This window comes from Mastigoproctus giganteus, chromosome 5 (assembly GCF_048544385.1).
Source record: "Mastigoproctus giganteus isolate SK-2022 chromosome 5, ASM4854438v1, whole genome shotgun sequence".
In the NCBI taxonomy this organism is placed as follows: Eukaryota; Metazoa; Arthropoda; class Arachnida; order Uropygi; family Thelyphonidae; genus Mastigoproctus; species Mastigoproctus giganteus.
Genome location: NC_143579.1, coordinates 48314684 through 48338046, shown reverse-complemented (window position 1 = coordinate 48338046; position 23363 = coordinate 48314684). Strand labels below are relative to the sequence as shown.

Below are 23363 nucleotides of genomic sequence, written 5' to 3'. Positions count from 1 at the left end.
AGTCATTAGGCCTATAGCACACTCCTACTCTCAATTTTGATATCCCAATGCTTATGTCACACCAAACTGACTCAACACTGCACTGTCCAGCGATGTCGACTGGCTTCACTTCCTTGGTTTTTATGTGTTTCTTAACTAATAGCATAACCCCTCCCCCCTTCCTATCCTGTCTATCCTTTCTGTAGACGTTGTACTCCCCAAATTGCAGTTCTGCATCCCTTATATCTGTGTGACACCACGTCTCTGATATCCCAACAATATCTGCCTTTGATGTTTTGAGCAATACCTCAAATTCATCAAATTTATTTACTAAACTCCTAGCATTGGTGTACACGCAAGTATACCTGCACCTGTTTCTATTCTTAGCTACCCTAACACAACCCATGTGTTTTTTTGTACCGCAATGACTCCCAGCAGTCTCTGAAATATCCTGAATCTTGTTTTTCAGGCTTCTGCTCATTCCAATAGAAGCAGTGCAAGAATCTCTTTCACCTCTGCCAGTGGCTACTGTTAATCTATTCGTCTTTGTATCCCCCCAAGCTAGCAGTTTTCCGACCCACCTAACACTGCCTCGATAGCATCAGCAAATATTCTTGCACCCTTTCTATTTAAGTGTATCCCATCCCTGTAGAAGCAATCTCTCCTGTTAACAAGTACAGTCCAGGCTGAAAAAAATTCTACCCCTTGAGCCTTGCACAATCTTTCCAGGGCCGAATTGATCGACAAGGCTCTCATCATATACTCCCTCCTATCGTGTCTGGGCAGAATTGCAGACACTTTCAAATTCAACCCTAATTCTCGGCTTTTGTTCAACAGTGACCTGTACTTGTTAAGTAATTCTGCCGGTCTCCTACTCTTAATATTATTAGTGCCAACGTGTACAATATCAACTATATCAACTTTTGTGCCCTTAAAAGATGATATTCGCTCTACAACGTCATCAACCTTTGCCCCTGGCAGACATACCCTGGTCCTGTTCCACCTATCTTTTTTACAAAGCATGTTCCCCGTTTCCCTGACAATAGAGTCACCAACAACAACTAGTTCCTTCGGGACCAGCGCATTCTGCCTTGGGGGTTGTCTCTGTGTCACGCGATGCCCAAGTGCAAGCTCTGGCGTTGATGTGGGCAGCTGAGAGCTTGATGGGCCCCTCAATTTAGTTCCTTCGAGGGCATCCACCCTGTCCTTCAAGCTCTCATATAGGCCCACAAGAACGCAGAGTTGTTGCCTGATATCGATACACTCCTTGCATCGCGCACACACAAAGACATCCCCCTTGGCAGTATCATGTCCCGTACCCGATTGCTCTGCAAACATCAAGCAAACAGTGCATTTTATAAGGCTGTGAGTCAGAGGACAACTGCCCCCCTCAGTTCTGCTCTGAGCCACAGCGCTTCCATTAGCTTGAGCCTTTTGCTTTGCTGCTCTGGTCTGAGTCATGATTCTATTAATTTATTAATTAATTATGTTATGTTATTAATTATGTTAAATATAATTAATTATATTATGTTTGTTTTATTATATTATATTAATTAAATTATATTATATTAATTATTAGTTAAATTATATTAATTATATTATATTACGTGATATAGACTATAAGATATTTTAAGGGTTGTCACTATTGCAACACCAGGGTACCTGCCCACCCACTGAAGAGAAGCCAACAAGCTTTGAAACGGTGCCATCTGGGTGGTGGTATCTGCTGAGAATAAATAACAGTAGTCTTCTCCACTGGTGAAGCGTTATCTATTCGAGGTAGTACAATACCATGGCAACTCGTGAAGGTATTCACAATATGAGATATAACCAAAACGATGCCAATTTAATTAATTAATTTAACTCCTTTGGTAGATGGCTATGTTAAAATGATGCTTTTGCACTAACCTACATGACAGTTATTATGATTTAAATTTAATCCAAGTAGGTTTGCCTTTGGGCACCGTTGTTCCTGATCATTTTTGCCCTACTCATTGTAGATTTCTTGAATTTTTAAGGAGGAATTGTAAAAAAAAAACCTTTTCTGGAAAGGTATTGTAACACACTTTTTACTACACTGGATAGTAAAACAAACGCAGCTGAAAACCCTGCCTCTTCACATGCTTGCTCGTGGACTATCATTATGTAGTGAATTAAAAAATGTCTTATTTGTTGCTTCTGAGGCATGACTGTTTTATATTTGTGTTAATATAATCTATTTTTAATTGAATCTTTAGTTATGTTTTTATATGTTATCTTATTTCTTTTCAGACTGTAGAAGAAGAACTCTTTGGAAATGTTAATCATAGTGCTTCAATGGAAGAATTTTTAAATATGTTGGGGGGGAGAGTAAAGCTAAAAGATTTCAAAGGGTAATTTCAAAATAAGTTTATATAAGTCTCTCTCTCTCTCTCTCTCTCTCTCTCTCTCTCTCTCTCTCTCTCTCTCTCTCTCTCTCTCATGCATGTACACACATATTGCAGAAATGTTAGTGTATAATTTTTTTTAATTAAATGAATTACTTGTTTTTCTTTGTGAACAAAGCTTGCATGTTCTATGTTAAACAGAGTTCTTGTAGTGACATGAAAATATACTAATTATTTTTGCTAAAGTTTGAGCAGTTTTTCTTTTTGGTTAGCCCTTGTTTTCTTTCATCCTGAAAAGATGAGACTTAATCCAAAAGAGTTGCCATTCTGGCCTTAGGTTAGTGCAAAAGCATCATTTTAACGTAGCCATCTACTAGTTAAATTAATTAATTAAATTGGCATCGTTTTGGTTATATATTGTCATATATATAACCAAATATTGTCATTATGGCATCTATCCAGTTATATTAAAGTAGGCAGCAAAGAAAGTAAGCAAACCCTTAGCCATAATGAAATCTTCCTTGGACTCGGGTGAGGTACCCATGGACTGGAGATGTGCAAATGTGACCCCCAATTCACAAAGGAGGATCAAAGGGTGACACAAGTAATTACAGACCTGTTAGTTTAACTTCTGTTCCAGGGAAATTAATGGATGCACTGGTTAAATAAGCACTGCAGGATCATCTAGACAAGACTTCAGTTATCAGATGACACAACATGGGTTTGTTAAGGGGAAGTCTTGTCTGACTAATTTATCTACTAAGATGTAGTCAGCGCCTCCGTAGCCAGGTGGGCAGGAGCAGCAGTGCGTAGCACATGCTTCTTGATTAGACCAGGGTTCGGGCCCGCGAGCCACCAAATACGGAGGATGCAGAAAGGTCAGGGAATGACCACCACATATCCCCTGAACAATATGGCCTTAGTTGCTAATGTTCCTAAAAACCAAACAACAACAACAACAACAACTAAAATGTAATTACAAAGGAATTGGATGCAAAGAATAAGTTGATATCATATATTTGGATCTTAGAAAGGCTTTTGATACTGTTGCACATGGAAGACTGCTGTACAAATTGGAGGCATAATTCTGCTATTTATAAAGGGATGGTTAAGTAGGAAAAGACAGAATGGTAATTAATGAACACTGTTCTTTGTGGACTAATGTTATTAGTAGAGTTCCCCAGGGTTCAATGTCGGGTCCATTGTTGTTTTCTGTATTCATTAATGATATTGATGGTATATGAGGCTTAATATCTAAGTTTGCAGATGATACGAAGGTCAGAAGGGTTGTTAATGATACTAATGACAGTACGCTGATCTATAAAAGTTGAGCAGATGGGCTGAGAGGTGGCAACTGAAGTTTAACATTGAGAAATGTAAAGTACTGCATATGGGAAGCAGTAATCACAGAGTAATGTCTCAACTGTGTGGTACTACACTGACAGTGGTAGAGAATGAAAAGGACCTGGAGGTAATTGTGCAGTCAAATATGAAGTTTTCTGAGCAGTGCATGGTTTCTTGTCAATGATATACAGGAATTTTTCTAGCAGGGATAAGGAGGTGATCATCCCCTTGTTATAAGGCAATGGTCAGGCCACACCTTGAGTACTGTATACAGATCTGGAGGCCTCGTTTTAAGAAGGATGTAGAGCTCCTTGAACGAATACAGAGAAGGGCAACAAGATTAATGAATTGAACAAAGAGTTACTCTTTGTTCAATTCATTAATCTTGTTGGGCTTAAGTTTTGCAGATTACAGTGTCTGGAGACTAGGCACCTGCGAGGTGATCTAATTGAGGTGTATAAAGCCTTGAATGGTTTGAGCATGCTCAGTGCTAATGGGATTCTTCCTCTTGCTCAGAATAATCACCTGAGAGGGCATAAATTCAAATTGAGGAAAGACAGTTGTATGATAGATAAGATATGCAGAAGTTTGCCTTTGGCTAGTGAGTGATTGATTGCTGGAACAAACTTCCATCTGTCATTGTAGAAGTTTATAGCTTAAATAGATTCAAGGCAGAACTAAACAAACATTTGGAGCGAGTGAATGGGTGAAATGAGAAAGGTCTGTTTTTTTTTTTTTTTATGCTGTATAAGCTTGCTTTCTTGCATCATATGCCTATGCTAGTTGCCTAGTTAAAACGCTGTTCTTCTGTCGACAGCTCTATGCACATTGCAACTCACAGTGCAGTTGTCCTTCAAGGTGGTCTTCTATCACACTTTAGCACTTTCTCTTCTTCTCAGTGGGTCATCATGGAACAAAGAAATACATGGCCCCCTATCCCTTCTATAGGGTTCTTTCTTCTACCTATTCATCTTGCACCTTTCCTGCTCCAGTTCACCTGTGGGTAGCCTTCCGCTCTGCCTACTCCTGCTTCCTTACCTTTTCCGTCCATCTCGCTCCATTCCTCTAACTTGGCTTGTCTCTCGTCTCTCACTTTGCAAGTGGGGAGAGAGTTCACCAGGTGACCCTTCTACCTTCCTGGCCCGGCTAGTCATTGCCAGTGGATGGATGCTGAAAGACTCTTTCCATGGTGATCGAGCCTCCTAGTAACTAAGAGGCCATTCAAACAACACACCACTCACACGTAACTTACACTATCATCACCGACTGGCTTTGCAATATTGTACACATATCACAGAGTACGTAACGCAGATTTGTGGGGAACCACAGGAACTGCTTGACAAGCACACTATGTCAACTTTGGGAATAGCAACTCACAAATAAATTACACAATTTTTCAATTCAAAGCAGTTGAGGAGGAAAGGGATCTGGGAGTTGTAATCCACGCAGATATCAAGTTTTCTGAACAGTGTAAACAGGCAGCCAGGTAAACCCATGCCGTCCTATCGATGATTTATTGAACATTATCCTATAAAGATAGGGAAGTCACAATCCTACTATATAAGGCAATTGTAAGACCACATTTGGAATACTGTTAAAGTATGGAGACCTCATCTGGAAAAAAGACATTGGGCTTCTTGAAAGGGCCCAAGGACTGGCAACTCAAATCGTGATATCGGCAGAAGGACAACTGTACGAGGAAAGACACGTGTTGTGTGGGCTATAGAGCTTGGCAACTAGGCACTTCAGAGGTGACCTGATTGAGATATATAAGGCTCTGAGAGGGATTAGTAAATTGAATAAAGATAGAATTATCACTGTTATAAAGAATTCCAGAACTAGGGGGGGTCATAAATTCATATTACAGGGGTTGTGGTTTAGATTAGATTGTAGGAAGTTTTCTTTTAACCAGTGAGTCACTGATTGCTGGAATGAGTTTCTATCACAGGTAGTTCAGGCTGACAGTTTAAATAAATTCAAAGACCTCTTTTTTTTTTTTTTTTTTTTGTTACTAACTTGTTCTTGCTTTGCTCTGCATCGGTCACAGGCCTCTGACTCTTATTCCTGCTGATGCAGATGGGCTCACCTATATGTGAGAACTGTGGAACTGTTTTAACCATTATTCATATTTTATGGAATGTTCCATTTTTACCATTGCACATTGTTTATGTTTTATGGATTTTATTAATCTAACTGTTGAATCATTTACACTCAGCCAGATTTTAGATGACTGTGACAATGTCTTATATTTTTACATACACATTTTTATTTATCCCTTTATATTTTCGATATATTTTTATTGCATTTAACTTGCTGACCTGTTTAGAGATTACCAAATATATTGTTTTGATATTTTTTCTTTATCTTGACTTGCCACATTATGGCCTTAGCTACCAGTGCAACTTTAAACACCAGATATCCAAGCCAGTCTAAACATGTGCTGCAACCTGTCAACATCTATTCACTGTCCAACTCTAACCTCACAGAACTAACTTTCTCTTCCTCATTTATCTTTCCTATTTCTGTTTTTTGGAATGGCCTTCCTTCACTTCCAAAAATTGTAATCAACAGAAATTCAACTCTAATGGATAGGTATCTTCTGTCTTTTCAGTCTATCTACATAAAGTATATTGCAAGTAGTGGAGGTTCTAATACCTTTTGTACCAGAGGGTGTTCATTAAAAAAAAAAAAAAAAAAAAAAAATGAAGTGAAAATGAGGAGGATTTTTATTATGGAGGATGCTTCACGGGCTTTGCGTTTTTTTTTTTTTTTTTTTTTTTTTTAACATCTTTGTACCATTTTAACACCAAAGCTAGTGAACAATCTCAGCACCGTCCCTTACCTTATCTTGATTGAAGTGTGTCTGCATGGTGGAGTTAGGAGAAGAGTTTCACTTGTAGTGTTGATCATCAGAAGCACTTCTCATGGCATACTTGCCATTGCACAAGTTTGCCACTTGCATTTGGTTGGGGAGGACTGTAAAATGATTATTTATACCAGAATTAGATAAAGAGGTTTGAGGAGCAGTTATCTGCTGTATCTTTTATCTCACTTTTCAGAAAAAACTGCAAAATCACTTCAGAAAAACCACAAGCATAGTAATATAAGGTTTTCCTTTAAAAAAAAAATGGATTTCTAATTTTTATTTTGATTTCAATATTTTTCAGTAATTTTTTATTAAAACTATCATTTATCAGCTTTGTTTTATCATATACTTAGTAGTATAAGATTTTTCTGTTTATGCTGCACAGGTTTCGTGGAGGACTGGATACACAATTTGGTCAGACTGGAGAAGAATCTGTTTATGCCAAACTTAAGGATTATGAAGTAATGTTTCATGTATCTACCCTATTACCATTCACAGAAGGAGATCCACAGCAGGTTGTTTATTTATATATTTAATTGATATTCATATTATATAATTGATCTTAATGTTTGTATATAGTTATGGCATAATAATCACTAATTAGAGAAATTTGAAAAAAAAAAAAAAAAAGAAAAAAAAAAATAAATAAAACAAATTATGCATGCTTAATGATGTCTTTTAAGCAGAACATATTAGAAGTATGGAAACCTAGTTTTTCAGACTGCTTTCTTCTTCTGCTACCAACATAAAATGTCATCATGTTACCCAAAGTAGACCATATTTTTATGATTGTATACAGGAATAACAAATTTTGCCTATGGTATAACAAAACTATATTCACTTACATTTTTATCTCCATTAAGTGGAGATAACCATAAAATCTCTTAATACCTATTGTTCTTTTTAGTGTAGAATGTTGATGACTACATTTTTTTTTATGTGCTTATTTTTTGTCTTTTTAATTTTTTTTGAAAAATTGAATTTGTTAAATAGTTACAAAAATGTACCAATGAAAACGATTGTCAAAATCTAAAATAAGAAAAAACCTAAATTCTCTACCCAGTAAGATCTGTTTTATAAGATGGCAAATACTGTAATATTATCTTACATTTTTCAACCAAGGAGACTGTTACAAAATATATAAAATGTTGTATTGGTAAAAGGAAGTTAAGAGTTAAGGGAGTTAATCAAGCAAAAATATTGTATATTCATGAAAGTCATTAGACAGTTTCAGTTTCACTTTAAAAGCAATATTTGAGCCAAAAAGATATTATTATTAAAATTACATGACTCAATAAAATTTATTACTCTGGGGGTGGCGAACGTTTTTAAGGGGTGCATGCCAAAATTGGCTAAATCTTTTAAAAAACTACCCTTATGTGCCACTCAGAATTTTGCAAAGTACAGTAGAACTTAATTATCCAAATTGTCAATTATCTAAACCACCGTTGCCCCCCCCCCCCCAAATTACAGTATCCACTTTTGGTGCACTGGTTGTTATGCTGAAATATTACTCCAGCCGCCTAATGCATTTGAAGGCCCACTCACATGAAGACATTATTTCCAAGATGCTTTAATATAAAGGTACTAAAATAAAATCACAACAAAAATGTAACTTTTAGCTTACAGAACAAATTTAATATAAAATGATAAACTTCTCTTATTTTATAAATACAAAACATCAGTGAGACTTCTATTGCTGCACCATTGATGACAGATACTTTACATAAGGCTTATACTTTGTAACTTTTATAGCTATGCATGCAGAACTAGTTCCATCTGTAAGACCACTCCTATGACTAGACTTAAAGTTCGTCACTGAGAACAACGACTCACAAGAATATATTGATGAGAAAAGTGTTAACAATGCTGTTGCCAGATTTTTTAAACAGAAGTTTCAGGAATGGAATTCCAAACTTTTAATACCTCATTTTCTGCAGTTTTCTTTGCTAATCACACTAATCATTCCCTTTCAATATTTTCTAAAGCAGTTCTGAAGGTGATAAATTTTTGCCTCCAAATTAAGCTGCTCTGTGAAAATCAATCAATTGGATCTCAAAATCATCCAGGTTGATCCATTGAAACATTTTCAGGTTCAGTTTGGCTAGTTTTACACTGTCTGCAAACTTAATTAATTGTGCAGTTTCTTCCAATTCTTTGAACTTGACAAATCTTGAAGAAAACTGTTCAATAGTTGACTCAATTTTTTTTTTGGGACACTGAATTCTGCTTGCTCAAAAATTGTGTGCACCCCTTCAGGCACTCATGCCATAGGTTTGCCACCCCTGCTCTAGGTAGTTCTTGCAAATTCAGTGTTTAATAAATATTGTTCTCCAAACTTCCTTTCGGGACAGTGAAAGTTAATTAACTAATCTAATAGAATTTGTCTGTATTGCAAGGATAGAATATTAAAATATCTGCATTTGAAATATAAAATAAATTGCTTATTATGTAAATTTGTGAAATTCCAGCTGTGGTTTTAATATCCTGTTCCTAATTTAAATCGGTAAATTTCTGTTCAGCCAGAACAGTGTTGTTTTCAATTCTTGTCCTTAGTAGTTGCCTTATGTAGAGAAAAATCACCTGTTAAATCTATGTCAGAGACAATCTGGTATCTTTTCTCCTTTGATGTTCTTTTTTAATATCACTTTTGCTTCATGCTAGCAAATTGATAGCTAAATTTCTGTTCTGCTTACTTTAATTGATATTTTCTTAGCTTTTAATGAGAAAGACAATGGAGATATAAGTTCAGCTTATGCGAATAACATCTTAAATAAGGAAATGCATATTTCAACGAAGCAAGCAAAAAATAAAATAAAAAGCAGATGCATGGCACCCTCAGGGTCAGGCATCATATGATACTATATTTGATGGATGGGTTTAGGCTCCTCATGTAAGGTTAACTTCCTCTGTATTGTATTGTTGTGGAAATTTTGTGGTCTGTAAACCTGATTGAGACATCGGAGAATAAATTTTTTAGCTTCTATTTCCATGGTCTGGAAAGTCTGGCCAATATTCTTATCACAGTTATTCAAAAATTGTAAAAAAGATTGTTTCCTTGTTATTGTTTCATATAATATTGGCTGCATATTTAAGCCACAATTTTGGTGGAGTTTTGATAGGACATTAATTTCATAATTGATCACATATACTGCTGCCAGAAGGGTATGTTGGGTCCCCCCTATGTTGAGTAGGGTTATCTTACTGTTCAATCTAAAAGTTTCAGAATCTCCTACTGAAACTTTGTTTGCTTTGACATCTGTTAGAGGAAGTATGGCAAACTGGTGGCCCACACAACAAATGTCACAGGAGGTCCCTCTAACATTTGTTGTGTGATCCTCCAAGTGTTGTCAGCTTTCATAGATTAACAGAGTTAAATGAAGTTAAAAGATATAAGATTTAAATAAAATTCATAACTTATATGAACTATTAAATGTCGTTGGCAATAAGATCACATATTTTTGTGCAAGAGGAAAGCAGGTAAAAATATTTTATATATTTCTCTTGGCAATACCACTGGTATACTGTGTAGGCACAATACGTAAGCCCCCTGAGAACAGTATGTGTGACTACTGGACTGCAGAGATGGCTCACGGAGAGAGTGGCTCATGATAAAAGATGATCTTGCTCCTTTGCTGAACAAAAAAAAAAAAAAAAAACTTGCAGTGTAAATTTTAGTTAAGAAAAAGTCATTTTGTTATTGCAGCAAATAATTATTACTTATTGTTTAAATAAAGAATTTAGCAAATAGTAGATGAAGGCAGACATTGAAATGAGTCCTGTGATGCATGCATGTAATTTCTGCAGAAGCATCTTTTTTGAGATTTACATAAGCAAGGGGTACATTACTGCTATCGCAAATACCACACAAATTGATGGAATTAGGGCCATCTTATCAGTCAGGAAACTTTTAATCAAAAGCACCCTCTCCTTCCTGTTTCTCCTTTCTATGTACACTGTGCCTCCACTTTATTAGATACACCCCTGCTGTGCACACAAATGTTTTGTCCCACAACATTGAAAGTCACATGACTGCAGTTGTGGATATGAATGCAGCAGAACAACCTTTCTAGTATCAGTTAAGCATACAAACCGTAGCAAGATTGGGGAAAAGGAGTGATCTAACAGATTTCGAACGTGGCATGGTAGTAGGTGCAAGACATGCCGGACAAAGCATCTCTGAAACGGCAGTTCTCCTGAAATTTTCACGTACTACAGTTTCGAGGGTGTATCGAGAATGGTGCAACGAACAGAAAACGTCCTCTCAACGGCACTCCTATGGAAGAAAATTGCTTGTTGGTGAGAGAGGTCAGAAGTGGATGGCTAGAATTGTGCAAGCAAACAGACGGGCCACAATGTCTCACATCACGTCAGAATACAACCTTGGTGTGCAGAACAAAATATCGTAATGGACCACTATTCGCGCTTTGTGGCGAATGGGCTACAACAGCTGAAAGCCACATCACATACCTTTGTTGTCAACAAAGAACAAGAGAGCATGCCTCCTGTGGGCACAGCAACACCAAAATGAAGCAGTGAAAAAATCAATTTCACCTTTGCTTCCAACTTTTTTTTTTTTTTTGGTAGTTGTTGGCGCATAGGCTTCTGTGGCCATAATGCACCTCCCAAGGTTTTTGCAGTACTTTGATCCAAGCCAGAGGCAGGAATCGAACCCACGACCTTTGGGTTGTCAGGCAGGCACTTTGCTTGCAACTACTGTTAAAATATTAGCCTGTGTCATCCCCCCCCCCAAACTAGCAGTTTTCTACCCACCCAAACCCTGCCTTGATATCATGAGCAAATATTCTTGCATCTCTTCTGTTTAAGTGTTTTTAACTGCTCTGTGCTTGTTAATAGTCTCTCGTATTAAAAAGCACAGACCATGTTGAGAAAAATTCTACACCATGAGCCCTGCTGTGATATATTTGCAAATTCCAGACATTTTCAGTTCCTAACTTGACTTTTTCTCAACATTACTCTATATCTGTAAGTAAATTCTTTGATCACCTATTCTTAATATCAGAATGTATCACTGTACAACAACATGTACAGTGATATCAACTTTTTTTTCCCTTAAAGATAACTGTTCTACAATATCAGTAACTTTTCCCCCTGGTAGACATATCCTGGTCCTTTTCCAAGGGTGGACCGTCCTGAGGGTGCAAGGGGTATGCTGCACCCGTGCGGCAGCGTACAAGGAGCACCTGAAAACTTGAAACTTACGTACACATATGAAGAAAATTTTAAAGGGGGGACAAATTTCAGTTGGCACTGTGCTAAATTGCAATTGGCACCTGGCACCACATACCCAAGGAATGCCCCTGTATTCCACCTATCCCTTTGCACAATATATTTCTCATTTCCCTGACAGTAGAGTTATTGACAGTGACTACTTCTTCTGGGACAGTGCTTTCTCCTTTAGGGATGCCACTATGATGCATGAGTGTATGCCCTAATGTTGAACTGAGTGCTTGGTCTTTTGTTTAATTCCTTTGATGGTATCATCCCTCTTGAAAATGTACAAAGCTACCACACAAATTGATGGAATTAGCTGTATCATACCTTCTTTGGCTGTATCATGTCCCACTCCAGATAGCTTCGCAAACATGCAACAAGTAGTGCATGTTGAAAACATCTCCATGTCAGCGAGATAGAAAAATATAACACAGAGAAGTATTTATCAAATTTGTCAAATTATTTCAACACTTCCATTGAAATATTAATCCCATTCCTTTACTTAAATAAAGGGAATATTTTTTATACCCTATTTTATTAGCTTTCTGGACTGCATTTCAACAGCCAGAGCACTACTCTATAATTCCATTATATAGTCATCGCAATTCTCAATTTTCATGTTTATTTATAATCTGATAACATGACACTAGACATCCATCTGGAATATAGTTGGATGGTTAGTGCTTAGACCCTTGTAAATCTGAAAACATTGAGATTTTCAGATATTTAAAACCTAATATTTTAGAAAACTGCTGATATAATGTAGTTTTCAAATCATGAAGCAAAGCAACATTGTTACTATGACAATTATACTATATTGCTCATCTCTGCATAGTTTTCTCAGGCAGTAATAAAAATAACAATAAAGATATAAACAAATAGTTTCAGAATAGCAGTCTGGGATTCCAGATCACTTTTGTGAAATAGGGTTTGGCTGCTGTGATCTCTGAGTGCCAGAGATAAAGCTTTGCTGTTACTGTGCGTTTACTATAGTCAAGCAGCCATAAGGCTCTGGTATGCAATTACTATATATATCAGCTGTAATGCCCTAGGGACAGTGCTTTCCCAAATGCTGGAGTTTTTCCCAAAAAACTGCTCTAGTTGCAATTGCAAATTTGTAAATTATATGGTGACCACAGGAAACTGCTGAAGAAATGTTTCTTGCTGTCAGCAACCTGACACTATGATTATATATACAGCAGTTTGCTGATAGTTAAGCTGCATGGTGTATACATTTCATTGCTTAGGCCTAACAATATTTGATAGGTGCTGTCATTTAAGCTGTATGTCATAAATTGCAAGGTGTGGCATTCTATATCATGGGAAAATTTCTGGAAATAAGTGTTATGCTATAGTTTCAAATGGCACTTTCATTCGATTATGCTGATGTGCTTGTCAGTATGTAATTTAGTAATGTAATGCTTTACAGTATGTGATGTATGACTTGGCAGTCATGCATTACATACTTTAGATATAAAATAGTAATATTTGCCATAAAACCACATCTAAAAGGTATTTTTCAATTATACATTTCTTTATATTTTTAGCTTCAAAGGAAAAGGCATATAGGGAATGATATTGTAGCAATTATCTTCCAAGATTCTAATACTCCTTTCCTTCCAAGTATGATAGCTTCACATTTTCTTCATGCTTTTGTTGTGGTTCAAGTAGATCAACCACTTTCTCCATGTACCAGGTAATTTTTTTTATGTAACTTTCAATTGTACATAAAAATTAGAGTATGATATTTTGATTTGTTACAGCTGAGGTTAATTAGAAAATCAGTTTGGCATGTTAAAAAAAAAAAAAAAGTTGTAATGCAGTTGAATTTAAAAAAAAAAAAAGTGTTTCATAAAGAAAAAAATTTCAGAATAATGTTATACATGAAATGCTTCCAGAGTATATGTAATATACTGAAACCTGTATATTATTACTTCAATGGTCCCCTCTTTATGCTAATGGAACAAAAATTTTTTTAGTAATAGACTATATTCAGTTTACAAATTATTTTAAGTCATTGAAATAAATTGGATGGTTGTAGGCATTTCAAAAGTCAATTTCTATCTTTGGAGATTTCGATTTCAACAATGATCTCCTTAATTTATTCATAATTTCTTTACTTGATAATATCATTGCTTTTTTTTTTTTTTTTTTTCAGTAATATTTCTGTGCCATGAGCCAAGAAACCTCAATTGTTCCATTTCTGTGTAACTTTTAAACCACTTTTGCCATTACCCATTCATTTTTTCACTTCTTCTCCAACTCCCTCCCATTATTTTTATCTTTATTAGTATATTTTTTGATGTGTTATATTGTTGTTATATGTTTATATTGTCTGTTTACAATGTTAAAACATAAATAAATTGTATCACATGTAACAAGAACATCATCCTTAAAAATAAGCAATGAGTATTACTTTACATAAATTGTATTATTTGTGTATGATGAGTTGGACAAGGCTGTGATTGCTGTATCCTTCCCTTCTTCATTATCCTGTATCTTCATTATTATCCCATATCTTCATTATCCCATTAAGAAACACACAAAATCGAAGGAAGTGCAGCAGTGCAGTGTCGAGTTAGTTTGGTGTGACGTAAGCATTGGGAGATCAAAATTGAGAGTAGGAATGCGTTATAGGCCTAATGACTCTGAGTATAATAAAAAAAACTGTACAGGGAGATAGAGTGAGCCAGTAAATCAGTCTTATAATGGGGGATTTTAATTTCCCGGATATTGACTGGAATTTTTGGGTTGGTCACTCCACTAGCAAGGCTTTTGTGGATTTATTGGATGACTGTTTTCTTCATCAGCATGTTCGGGAGGCAACTAGAGGGAGTAATACTCAATCTGATTATCAGTAGTGATTCTTCATGCATTAAGAATCTGCAGATAAAGGAACCACTAGGTGGCAGTGATCAGTGTGCTGCAGTGGGATATACACAAAGAGGTAACTACCATCAGGGGTAAAGGGAAGGGTTTTTGCTTTCATAAAGGTGACTACTGTGGTCTGAAATAGTAATAAAATTCTGGACGCTGGGACCAAATTCAAAATGGGAGGCATTCAAAGAATTAACCTTGAAAGCTAATAGGCTTTACATACCAACTAAGAAATATTGTTCAAAGTTTAGTCCTAAATGGATGTCAGGTGAACTAATGAGACATATAGCAGAGAAGAAAAATGCATGGGATACATATAAATTAATGGGTGACATGGAAGCCTATGATAGATATAATCTGCTCTGTAACCAAGTCACAAAGGTGATTAGGCAGGCAAAGGCAGATTATGAGAAATCTTTGGCAAAAGATGCAAAGAAAAAGAGCAAAGAGTTCTTTTCCTATGTAAACTCTAGAAGGAAAGGGATTAATTGGATTGGTCCACTGATGATTAATCAGATTGGTCCATTGATGGTTCAACTGTTGAAGATCCTGCTCAGGTGGCTAACAAACTAAATGAGTATTTTTCATCTACATTCACACATGAGTTATTCAGGGAGGGAAATGTCAGAGGTGAATTAAACTCTGGCAGTGATCTAGATGATTTTGTAATGACTGAGAGGAAGGTGGAGGAGTAATTGTTGAAGATAAACATAAAAAAGGCACCTGGGGTGGATGGGATCTATCCAATTATATTAAAGGAGGCAGCAAGGGAAGTAAGCAAACCCTTAGCCATAATTATGAGAGCTTCCTTGGATTCGGGGGGGGAGGGGGTTACCTGTGGACTGGAGATGTGCAAATGTGACCCCAATTCACAAAGGAAGATCAAAGGGTGACACAAGTAATTATAGACCTGTTAGTTTAACTTCAGTTCCAGGGAAATTAATGGAGGCACTGGTTAAAGAAGCACTGCAGGATCATCTAGACAAGACTTCAGTTATAGCTCTGACATAGCATGGTTTTATTAAAGGGAAGTCTTGTCTGACCAATTTGATTGGATACTATGTGTTTACAAAGGAACTGGATGCAGGGAATAACTTTGATATTATATATCTGTGTCTTAGATGCTGTACAAATATGAGCAGTGTGGCATTGGAGGCAAATTGCTGCTATGGATAAAGGGATGGTTGAGTGGGAGAAGAAAGAGTGGTAATCAATGGACACTGCTCTTCATGGACTAATGTTATTAGTGGAGTTGGGTCGATTGTTGTTTTCTGTATTTATAAATGATATTGATGATGGTATATCAGACTTAATGTCCAAGTTTGCAAACCGTAAGAAGGTTGACAGGGTTGTTAAGGACACTAATGACAGTACGCTGCTGCAACAGGATCTAGAAAAGTTGAGCAGATGGGCTGAGAGGTGGGAAATGAAGTTTAACGTTGACAGATATAAAGTACTACATATGGGAAGCAGTAATCCCAGAGTAACGTATCAACTCTTTTCATTCTTTACCACTGACAGTGGTAAAGAATGAAAAGCATTAGCATTAGTAGAGGCATATGATGCAAGAAAGCAAGCTCATGCAGCATCAGCAAAAAAAAAAAAAACCCCCCCACTCCTATTTCACCCCACTGTTCGAAATACCTGTCCAGCTGAACCTTGAATTTATTTAGGCTATCAACTTCCATAACACGGGATGGAAGTCTGTTCCACCAACCAACTACCCGCTGGCTAAAGGCAAATTTCTGCACATTTATCCTACATCTGTCTTTCCTCAGTTTGAATTTATGCCCTCTCAGGTGATTATTCTGAGCAAGAGGAAAAATCTCATCAGTATTGGGCATGCTCAAACCATTCAAGGCTTTATACACCTCTATCAGATCACCTTGCCGGTGCCTAGTCTCCAGACACTGTATTTGCAAAACATAAGCCTTTCTTCATGAGAGAAACCCTTTGTTCCATTCACTAATCTTGTTGCCCTTCTCTGTACTCGTTCCAGCAGCTCTACATCCTTCTTGAAATGAGGCCTCCAGACCTGTATACAATACTCAAGGTGTGGCCTGACCATTGCCTTATACAAGGGAATAATCACCTCCTTATCCCTGCTAGAAAAATTCCTGTATATTATTGACAAGACACCATGAGCTACTCTTGTAGCCTATCTGCCCTGCTCAGAAAACTTCATATCTGCCTGCACAATTAACCACAGGTCCTTTTCATTCTCTACCACTGTCCCCGTCCTGGTTTTTCCCTGTCTTGCACACCACCTTCCTTCTTACAGGACACGGCTCCTTCAGAGGAAAACTCCATGAGCTGGGAATCTCTGACAACCCGATCTGTAACTGTGGTCAGGAGGAAACATGGGAACATCTTATCCATGACTGTGACAACTACGAGGACCTCAGGTGTCAGCTATATACACGCATCAACTCCTTGCTAAAAAACCGAGAAGAAATAATATTGCAAGAGGAAGATAATTACCCTGCTTTCACCATCTTTGCCCGCAAACTCTTTGAAAGACAGGTCCATGCCACATCATCACTAACCTATGAAAACACAAACGTAACTACCTGAGATGACTGCAAAACTCTGAAATAGTGACCACCTGAAGCAGATAAAACACATGAACGTAACAAACTGGACCTGACTTCTGGACTTGGACCTCCACTGGATCAATGCAAAGACGAAGATTGAAACTTGGACTCGGACCTTGAAGATTGCATCTTATGATGCCATATAGCGCCCCGGCTCTGTCTAGCCTGCTTTTTACTCCACCTTTCCCTAGCAGGGGGGAGGGGACGGCCTGTTGTCTCCTCGCCCTCCTGCCACCCCTCTTTCTCCTCTGGTGGGGCATGGGCATGCCCCACTATTTCAACAGGGGTCATCTTCCCTATAGACCCCTTACTTCCAATTTCCAACCCACCAGTCTTCCACCTCCCCTCCCATCTCTTTCTCTTTACAACAGCGCCTGCCCCACACGTCCAAATTTAAAACACCAAAATTCATGCCCGACCTATTAAAAAATATTATTACCTCCAGCGCTTATCCCTTATAGCCCCTCTAAGTTGCGTGTAATGTACCATCTGTGCCCAAAAGAAAAGAAGAATTTTTTTTTTTTTTTTTTTTTTTTTTTTAAGGTCCTAGCCACTGAAATCTCAGGAAAATAGGTGGTAGGACCTGCCAGAGCAAACTTTAAGGGAACACCTGGCTGGCCTCCATGTGGCGGAGTACGTAAACGACTGGTCCCATCTGGGGCCTGGCGGCTAACAAGCCAGAGGAACAAGGGGCACAACATATTACACAATACATGATCCACACACTTTTAAACCTCTGGCCTTGACAGCGTACTGTCCTCGATACAAAGAACATACGCGGAGATGGGGTAAATCCCTGGTGCCGTTAGACCCAAAAAAATACTCTGTACTCTGTCAGTTTAGTACCACAGAGTTGATATGTTGCTCTGGGGTTACTGTTTCCCATATTTAGTACTTTACATTTGTCAATGTTAAACTTCATTTGCCATCTCTCAGCCTTTCCAGATCCTGTTGCAGCAGCATACTGTCAGTAGTGTCCTTAACAACCCTGCCATTCTTTGTATTGTCTGCAAACTTGGACATTAAGGTTGATATACCATCATCAATATCATTTATAAATACAGAAAACAACAATGGACCCAACACTGAACCATGAGGGACTCCACTAATAACATTAGTCCATGATGAGCAGTGTCCTTTGAATACCACTCTCTGACTTCTTCTCCTCAACCATCCCTTTATCCATAGCAGCAATTTGCCTCCAATGCCACACTGCTCCAATTTGTGCAGCAGTCTTGATTGTGCAACGGTATCAAAAGCCTTTCTATGATCCAAATATATAATATCAAAGTTATTCCCTGCATCCAGTTCTTTTTTTGACTGTATCATAGTATCCAATCAAATTGGTCAGGCAAGACTTTCCCTTAACAAAACCATGCTGTGTTCGAGATATAACTGAAGTTTTGTCTAGATGATTCTGAAATGCTTCTTTAACCAGTGCCTCCATTAATTTTTCTGGAACAGAATTTAAACTCAGGTCTATAATTACTTGTGTCAGCCTTTGATCCTCCTTTGCAAATTGGGGTCACATTTGCACATCTCCAATCTATGGTTATTTCCCTTGAGTCCAAAGAAGCTCTCATAATTATGGCTAAGGGTTTGCTTACTTCATTTGCTGTCTCCTTTAATATAACTGGATAGATCCCATCCACCCAGGGGACCTGGGAGTAATTGTGCAGGCAGATATGAAGTTTTCTGAGCAATGCAGACGATCTGCAAGAGTAGCTCATGGTATCTTGTCAATGATATACAGGAATTTTTCTAGCAGGGATAAGGAGGTGATTATCCCCTTGTACAAGGCAATGGTCAGGCCACACCTTGAGAAATGTATAAAAGTCTGGAGGCCTCATTTTAAGAAGGATGTAGAGCTGTTGGAATGAGTACAGAGAAGGGCAACAAGATTAGTGAATGGAACGAAGGGTTGCTCTTACGAAGAAAGGCTTAAGTTTTGCAGATTACAGTGTCTGGAGACTTGGCACCTGTGAGGTGATCTGATTGAGGTGTATAAAGCCGTGAATGGTTTGAGCATGCTCAATGCTGATGGGATTCTTCCTGTTGCTCAGAATAATCACATGAGAGGGTATAAATTCAATTTGAGGAAAGACAGTTGTAGGATAGATATGCGGAAGTTTGCCTTTAGCCAGCGGGTAGTTGATTGGTGGAACAGACTTCCATCTTTTGTTGTGGAAGTTGATAGCCTAAATAAATTTGAAGCTGAGCTGGACAGGTATTTGGAACAAACAGAGGGGTGAAATGGGAGTAGATTTTTTTTTATTATTATTTTTTTTTTGGCTGATGCTGCATAGGCTTGCTTTCTTGCATCATATGCCTCTGCTAATGCTAATCTCATAATTTTTAGGCAAATTGCATCATTATGAGCTTGAATTGATAAATGGTACTTTGTCTTGAAAGTTTTGGAACATTGTATTTATTATTGTATTTGAGTGCTAATTATTGTATTTTATTTTATTTGTTCTTAACTGTTCTTATTCATTTTATCTTTGTATCTGTGTACTTTTATTATTATAATATTTATCAGTTTTTAACTGTGTTTATTTTTGGCATATTTTATTACAATTTATCAGTTGTTGCAAGAGATCAATGCTTTTTTTTTTTTTTTTTTTCTTTTCCTAACATTGCTCTCTCTCTCTCTCTCTCTCTCTCTCGCTCTCTTGTGGGTATTAGTAGTGGCAAATGATGCAAGAAAGCAAGCTTATGCAGCATCATCCAAGAAAACATTTCCTATCTTACTTGACTATCCCCTCTAATAATTGTATAGTTCTTCCTTAAATTTATTTAAACTACCTATTTCCACAACACCAGATGAAAGTTTGTTCCAACAATCATCTAACCCACTTGCTGAAGACAGATTTCTGTTAGTGGACTGTTAGTAACCTAAGTTATTTGCAGATGATTGTGATTTTGCTGAAAGATGGTCCTCTTGATCTGAAAATATTATCATTTTGAGACCCAAGTAGCATATCTCTCTCTCTCTCTCTCTCATCCAAGGAAGCTATGACATAGGTTGATGAAAGGAAGGTCCTGCTTGATTACTCTGGTTAACTACTACACAGTGCAGCATTCGGAAAATGCGACTGATGCTAGAAAAAAAATAATGATCCAATGTATGAGTAAACTAACCTTGGTTTATTCAAAGTAACTTCCATGTCCACACGCTGCATGCAATGATCACAAAGTGAGTGGATTGACTGATGGAAGGCCATGACTGGTATGCTGTTCAGTGTTCTCACAACAACTCTTGGAATAGTGTCAATGTCATGAAAATAATAGCCTTTAGTTTTGAGAACAAAAAGAAGTCTCATGGGGTTGTCTGGTGAATACGGCGGGCACAACAGAACATAGACTCTTTAGCTAGCCAAAAACCTCCCGAACAGTGCGAGCCTTGTGGCTTGGTGCATTGTCATGCAAGAGGAACAAACTTCTGTTTTCTCCATACTGAGGCTGCACATGACTGATTCTCTGTAACAAATGTTTCAAAACATCCAGATAGTAGGTAGCAGTAATACTTGTGCCATTGGGCACAAATTCATTGTGCACAATTTCCTTGCTATCGTAGAAATTGATGAGCATGTCTTTAATTTTTGACCTTTCTTGATGAACATTTTTGGCTTTGTTTTTGCTGACTTCCACTCTGCACTTTGTTGCTTCATTGCAGAGTCATATTGTAAACACTACATTTTGACATCCATAACGATCAAATTGAAGAAGTTGGGTTTGCTTTCAGTGGCATCAACGAGTTCTCTGAAGTGTTCAGCTTGTGCACCTGTTGTTGACCATCTGTTAAATGTGGAACAAACTATGCACAGATCTTCTGAAATCATTTGGAGTTTGCACATCAGTCATTGGTAGTGATTTCCCGCACCTTTTCAATCAACTCTGGCATTGGAACTGTTTTTGCTGGGCCCGGATGTTCATCATCTAGTCATTCTCATCTGCGGGTGAAACATTTATGTCACTCAAACACACATTCACGAGACAAACAATTCTCTCCATACACTTGCTTCATCATTTGAAACATTTCTGTGGCACTTTTGCTCAGTCGAACACAGAGCAAACAGGCAAACTTGATGTTTGCCTGGTTGCTCTTTGTTCCCTTGTCCCTCCACAACACAGACACGGGAGAGACATGCAGTTTAGCTCATGCTTTGTTCTGAAATGACAACAATTTCCACTGATCTTGCCTCCAGTTTGTGAGGAACAATCACTCTTTCATTTCATGTTTACTTCTAGTAGATGCCAACATCAGTCCTTGTTTCATAACATCAGTCTCGTGTTCCAATTGCCCCACTGTGTATGATTACGATGAGGTCATGGAATGGTGGAATGCAAGAAAGAAAAACAACTTTCACATTATATATCCAAGCTTTTATATAGTACCCCATGAAAGATTATTGTATGAACTTGAGAAAATTGAGATTACAGCAAATGTATCTAGGTGGATCAGTGGCTGGCTTAAGGATATGATGCAAACGTGGTCGTAAATGAGCATCCTTCAGAGTGGACTAGCATAGTGAATGAAGTCCCTTAGAGATTGGTGCTGAAGCTAATCTTGGAAGGGTGGTTAATGACTAGGATCAAGCTGTTTTACCTCAAAAGATTCTGGACCTTTTATTGATATGGTCTAGAAAATGGTAACTAAGTATTAATCTTTCTAAATGTAAGGTCTTACATTTAGAAAGAAACAAGAAATAAACCTAAGAAACAGAAACTGAGGGGTAGCTTATGGATAAGGAGGGCAGTTAAAAGTGAAACAGGACAAAAAGGACTTAGAGGCTACAATACGATCAGATATAAAATTTACATTTGTAATTAGGGAGAAGGATGCTATTGTTCCTCTGTTTACTGCCCTTGATGTTACACTTAAAAGAGACATAGAGCTTCTAGAAAGGATTCAAAGATGGCAACTAGATTGGTAAGGAGCACTAATTATTGTCCTTAAACTTCTTATGAAGCTTAGAAGGTGCAGAATTGAATGTGTGGGTGAGGGCCCTGACAGACATATAAATCTATGAAGGGGGAATAAAATTAATGAAGAAGGTATATTTTCACTCTTGGGGAGATGAGAAGCAGAAAGTGCAAATATAAAATCTTAGGAAACCACAGAAGCCTAGATTGCATGAAGTTTACCTTTTGAGCAGTATGCTGTAGATCACTGGATTAAGTTATTCCCCAAAGGTTGGCAGTTGGTAAATTTGATACAGTTCAAGGCAGAATTGGATGATCTCTTTTTGGCAATAGGAAAAGTGAGTGATTGGGATTTCAGGAAGGGGATAGGAACAAATGCCAAAAAAAAAAAAGTCCACTTGCATCATTTAGTCATACTATTACTATGTAATGAATATACAAATTCAAATAATAACATTTTGGTACCCTTGCACAACAGTGATTCTATGGTCAAATTGTTAATATTATTAATTTGAAAGAAACATTCTGGAATGCCATTCTGACAGAAAGAAGAATCTTTTTATTAAAATTTAAAAATTCAATTGTCTAAATATCTATTAGTAGTAACCTACCAGTGGGCATTTAGTTTTTATAATGGGACTGAGTATTAGGATGTTTCCTCAATTTATATGTGGTCATTATCACTCTTTTTCATATTTTTTTAACTAAAATTATAATAAATAAAAATAAAATACCATTATGTTCATAATTATTATTTATATTTTTAAAAAATAACTTTTCTAACCTATGCAGTTATATAAGATTTTTAACACACCAAATTTAAGTTCAATTTTTTAAGTTTATGATACAGCCACAAATGAATATTTCTGAATAATTTTTTATTCTCTCATATTCATATATTGAAAAATTAAATCCTTAGTATTGTATTGTGAACAGTTGGATGAGTACAAATGTTTTATTCCAAGGATTGTTTTATTACGGCTCAGCTAAGAAAAAAATTATATTTAGGTCCTACTAGTCATAAAATAGGAACTGTAATTGTAACTTAATATTTAGTATTACTAGTGGCATATGATGCAAGTAAGCAAGTTTATACAGACAGCATCAGCCAAAAAACCCCTACTCACATCATTTGTCCATCCCCTATTAATAACGTGTCTAATCCTTTCTTAAATT

At 37.1% G+C, this 23363-nt stretch overlaps 1 protein-coding gene across 5 annotated transcripts in view; it reads left to right on the top strand.

Annotated features, from left to right (window-relative positions):
• The window catches only part of RapGAP1 (Rap GTPase activating protein 1), a 344351-nt gene that overhangs the window by 277615 nt on the left and 43373 nt on the right, over positions 1-23363 (top strand). For all 5 annotated transcript variants that reach the window (XM_090373185.1, XM_090373182.1, XM_090373183.1 and 2 more), the window contains 3 exons: positions 2251-2351; positions 6941-7070; positions 13338-13486. In XM_090373185.1, the coding sequence (XP_090229311.1) occupies positions 2251-2351; positions 6941-7070; positions 13338-13486 (380 nt within the window). The remainder of the gene's footprint in view (positions 1-2250; positions 2352-6940; positions 7071-13337; positions 13487-23363) is intronic.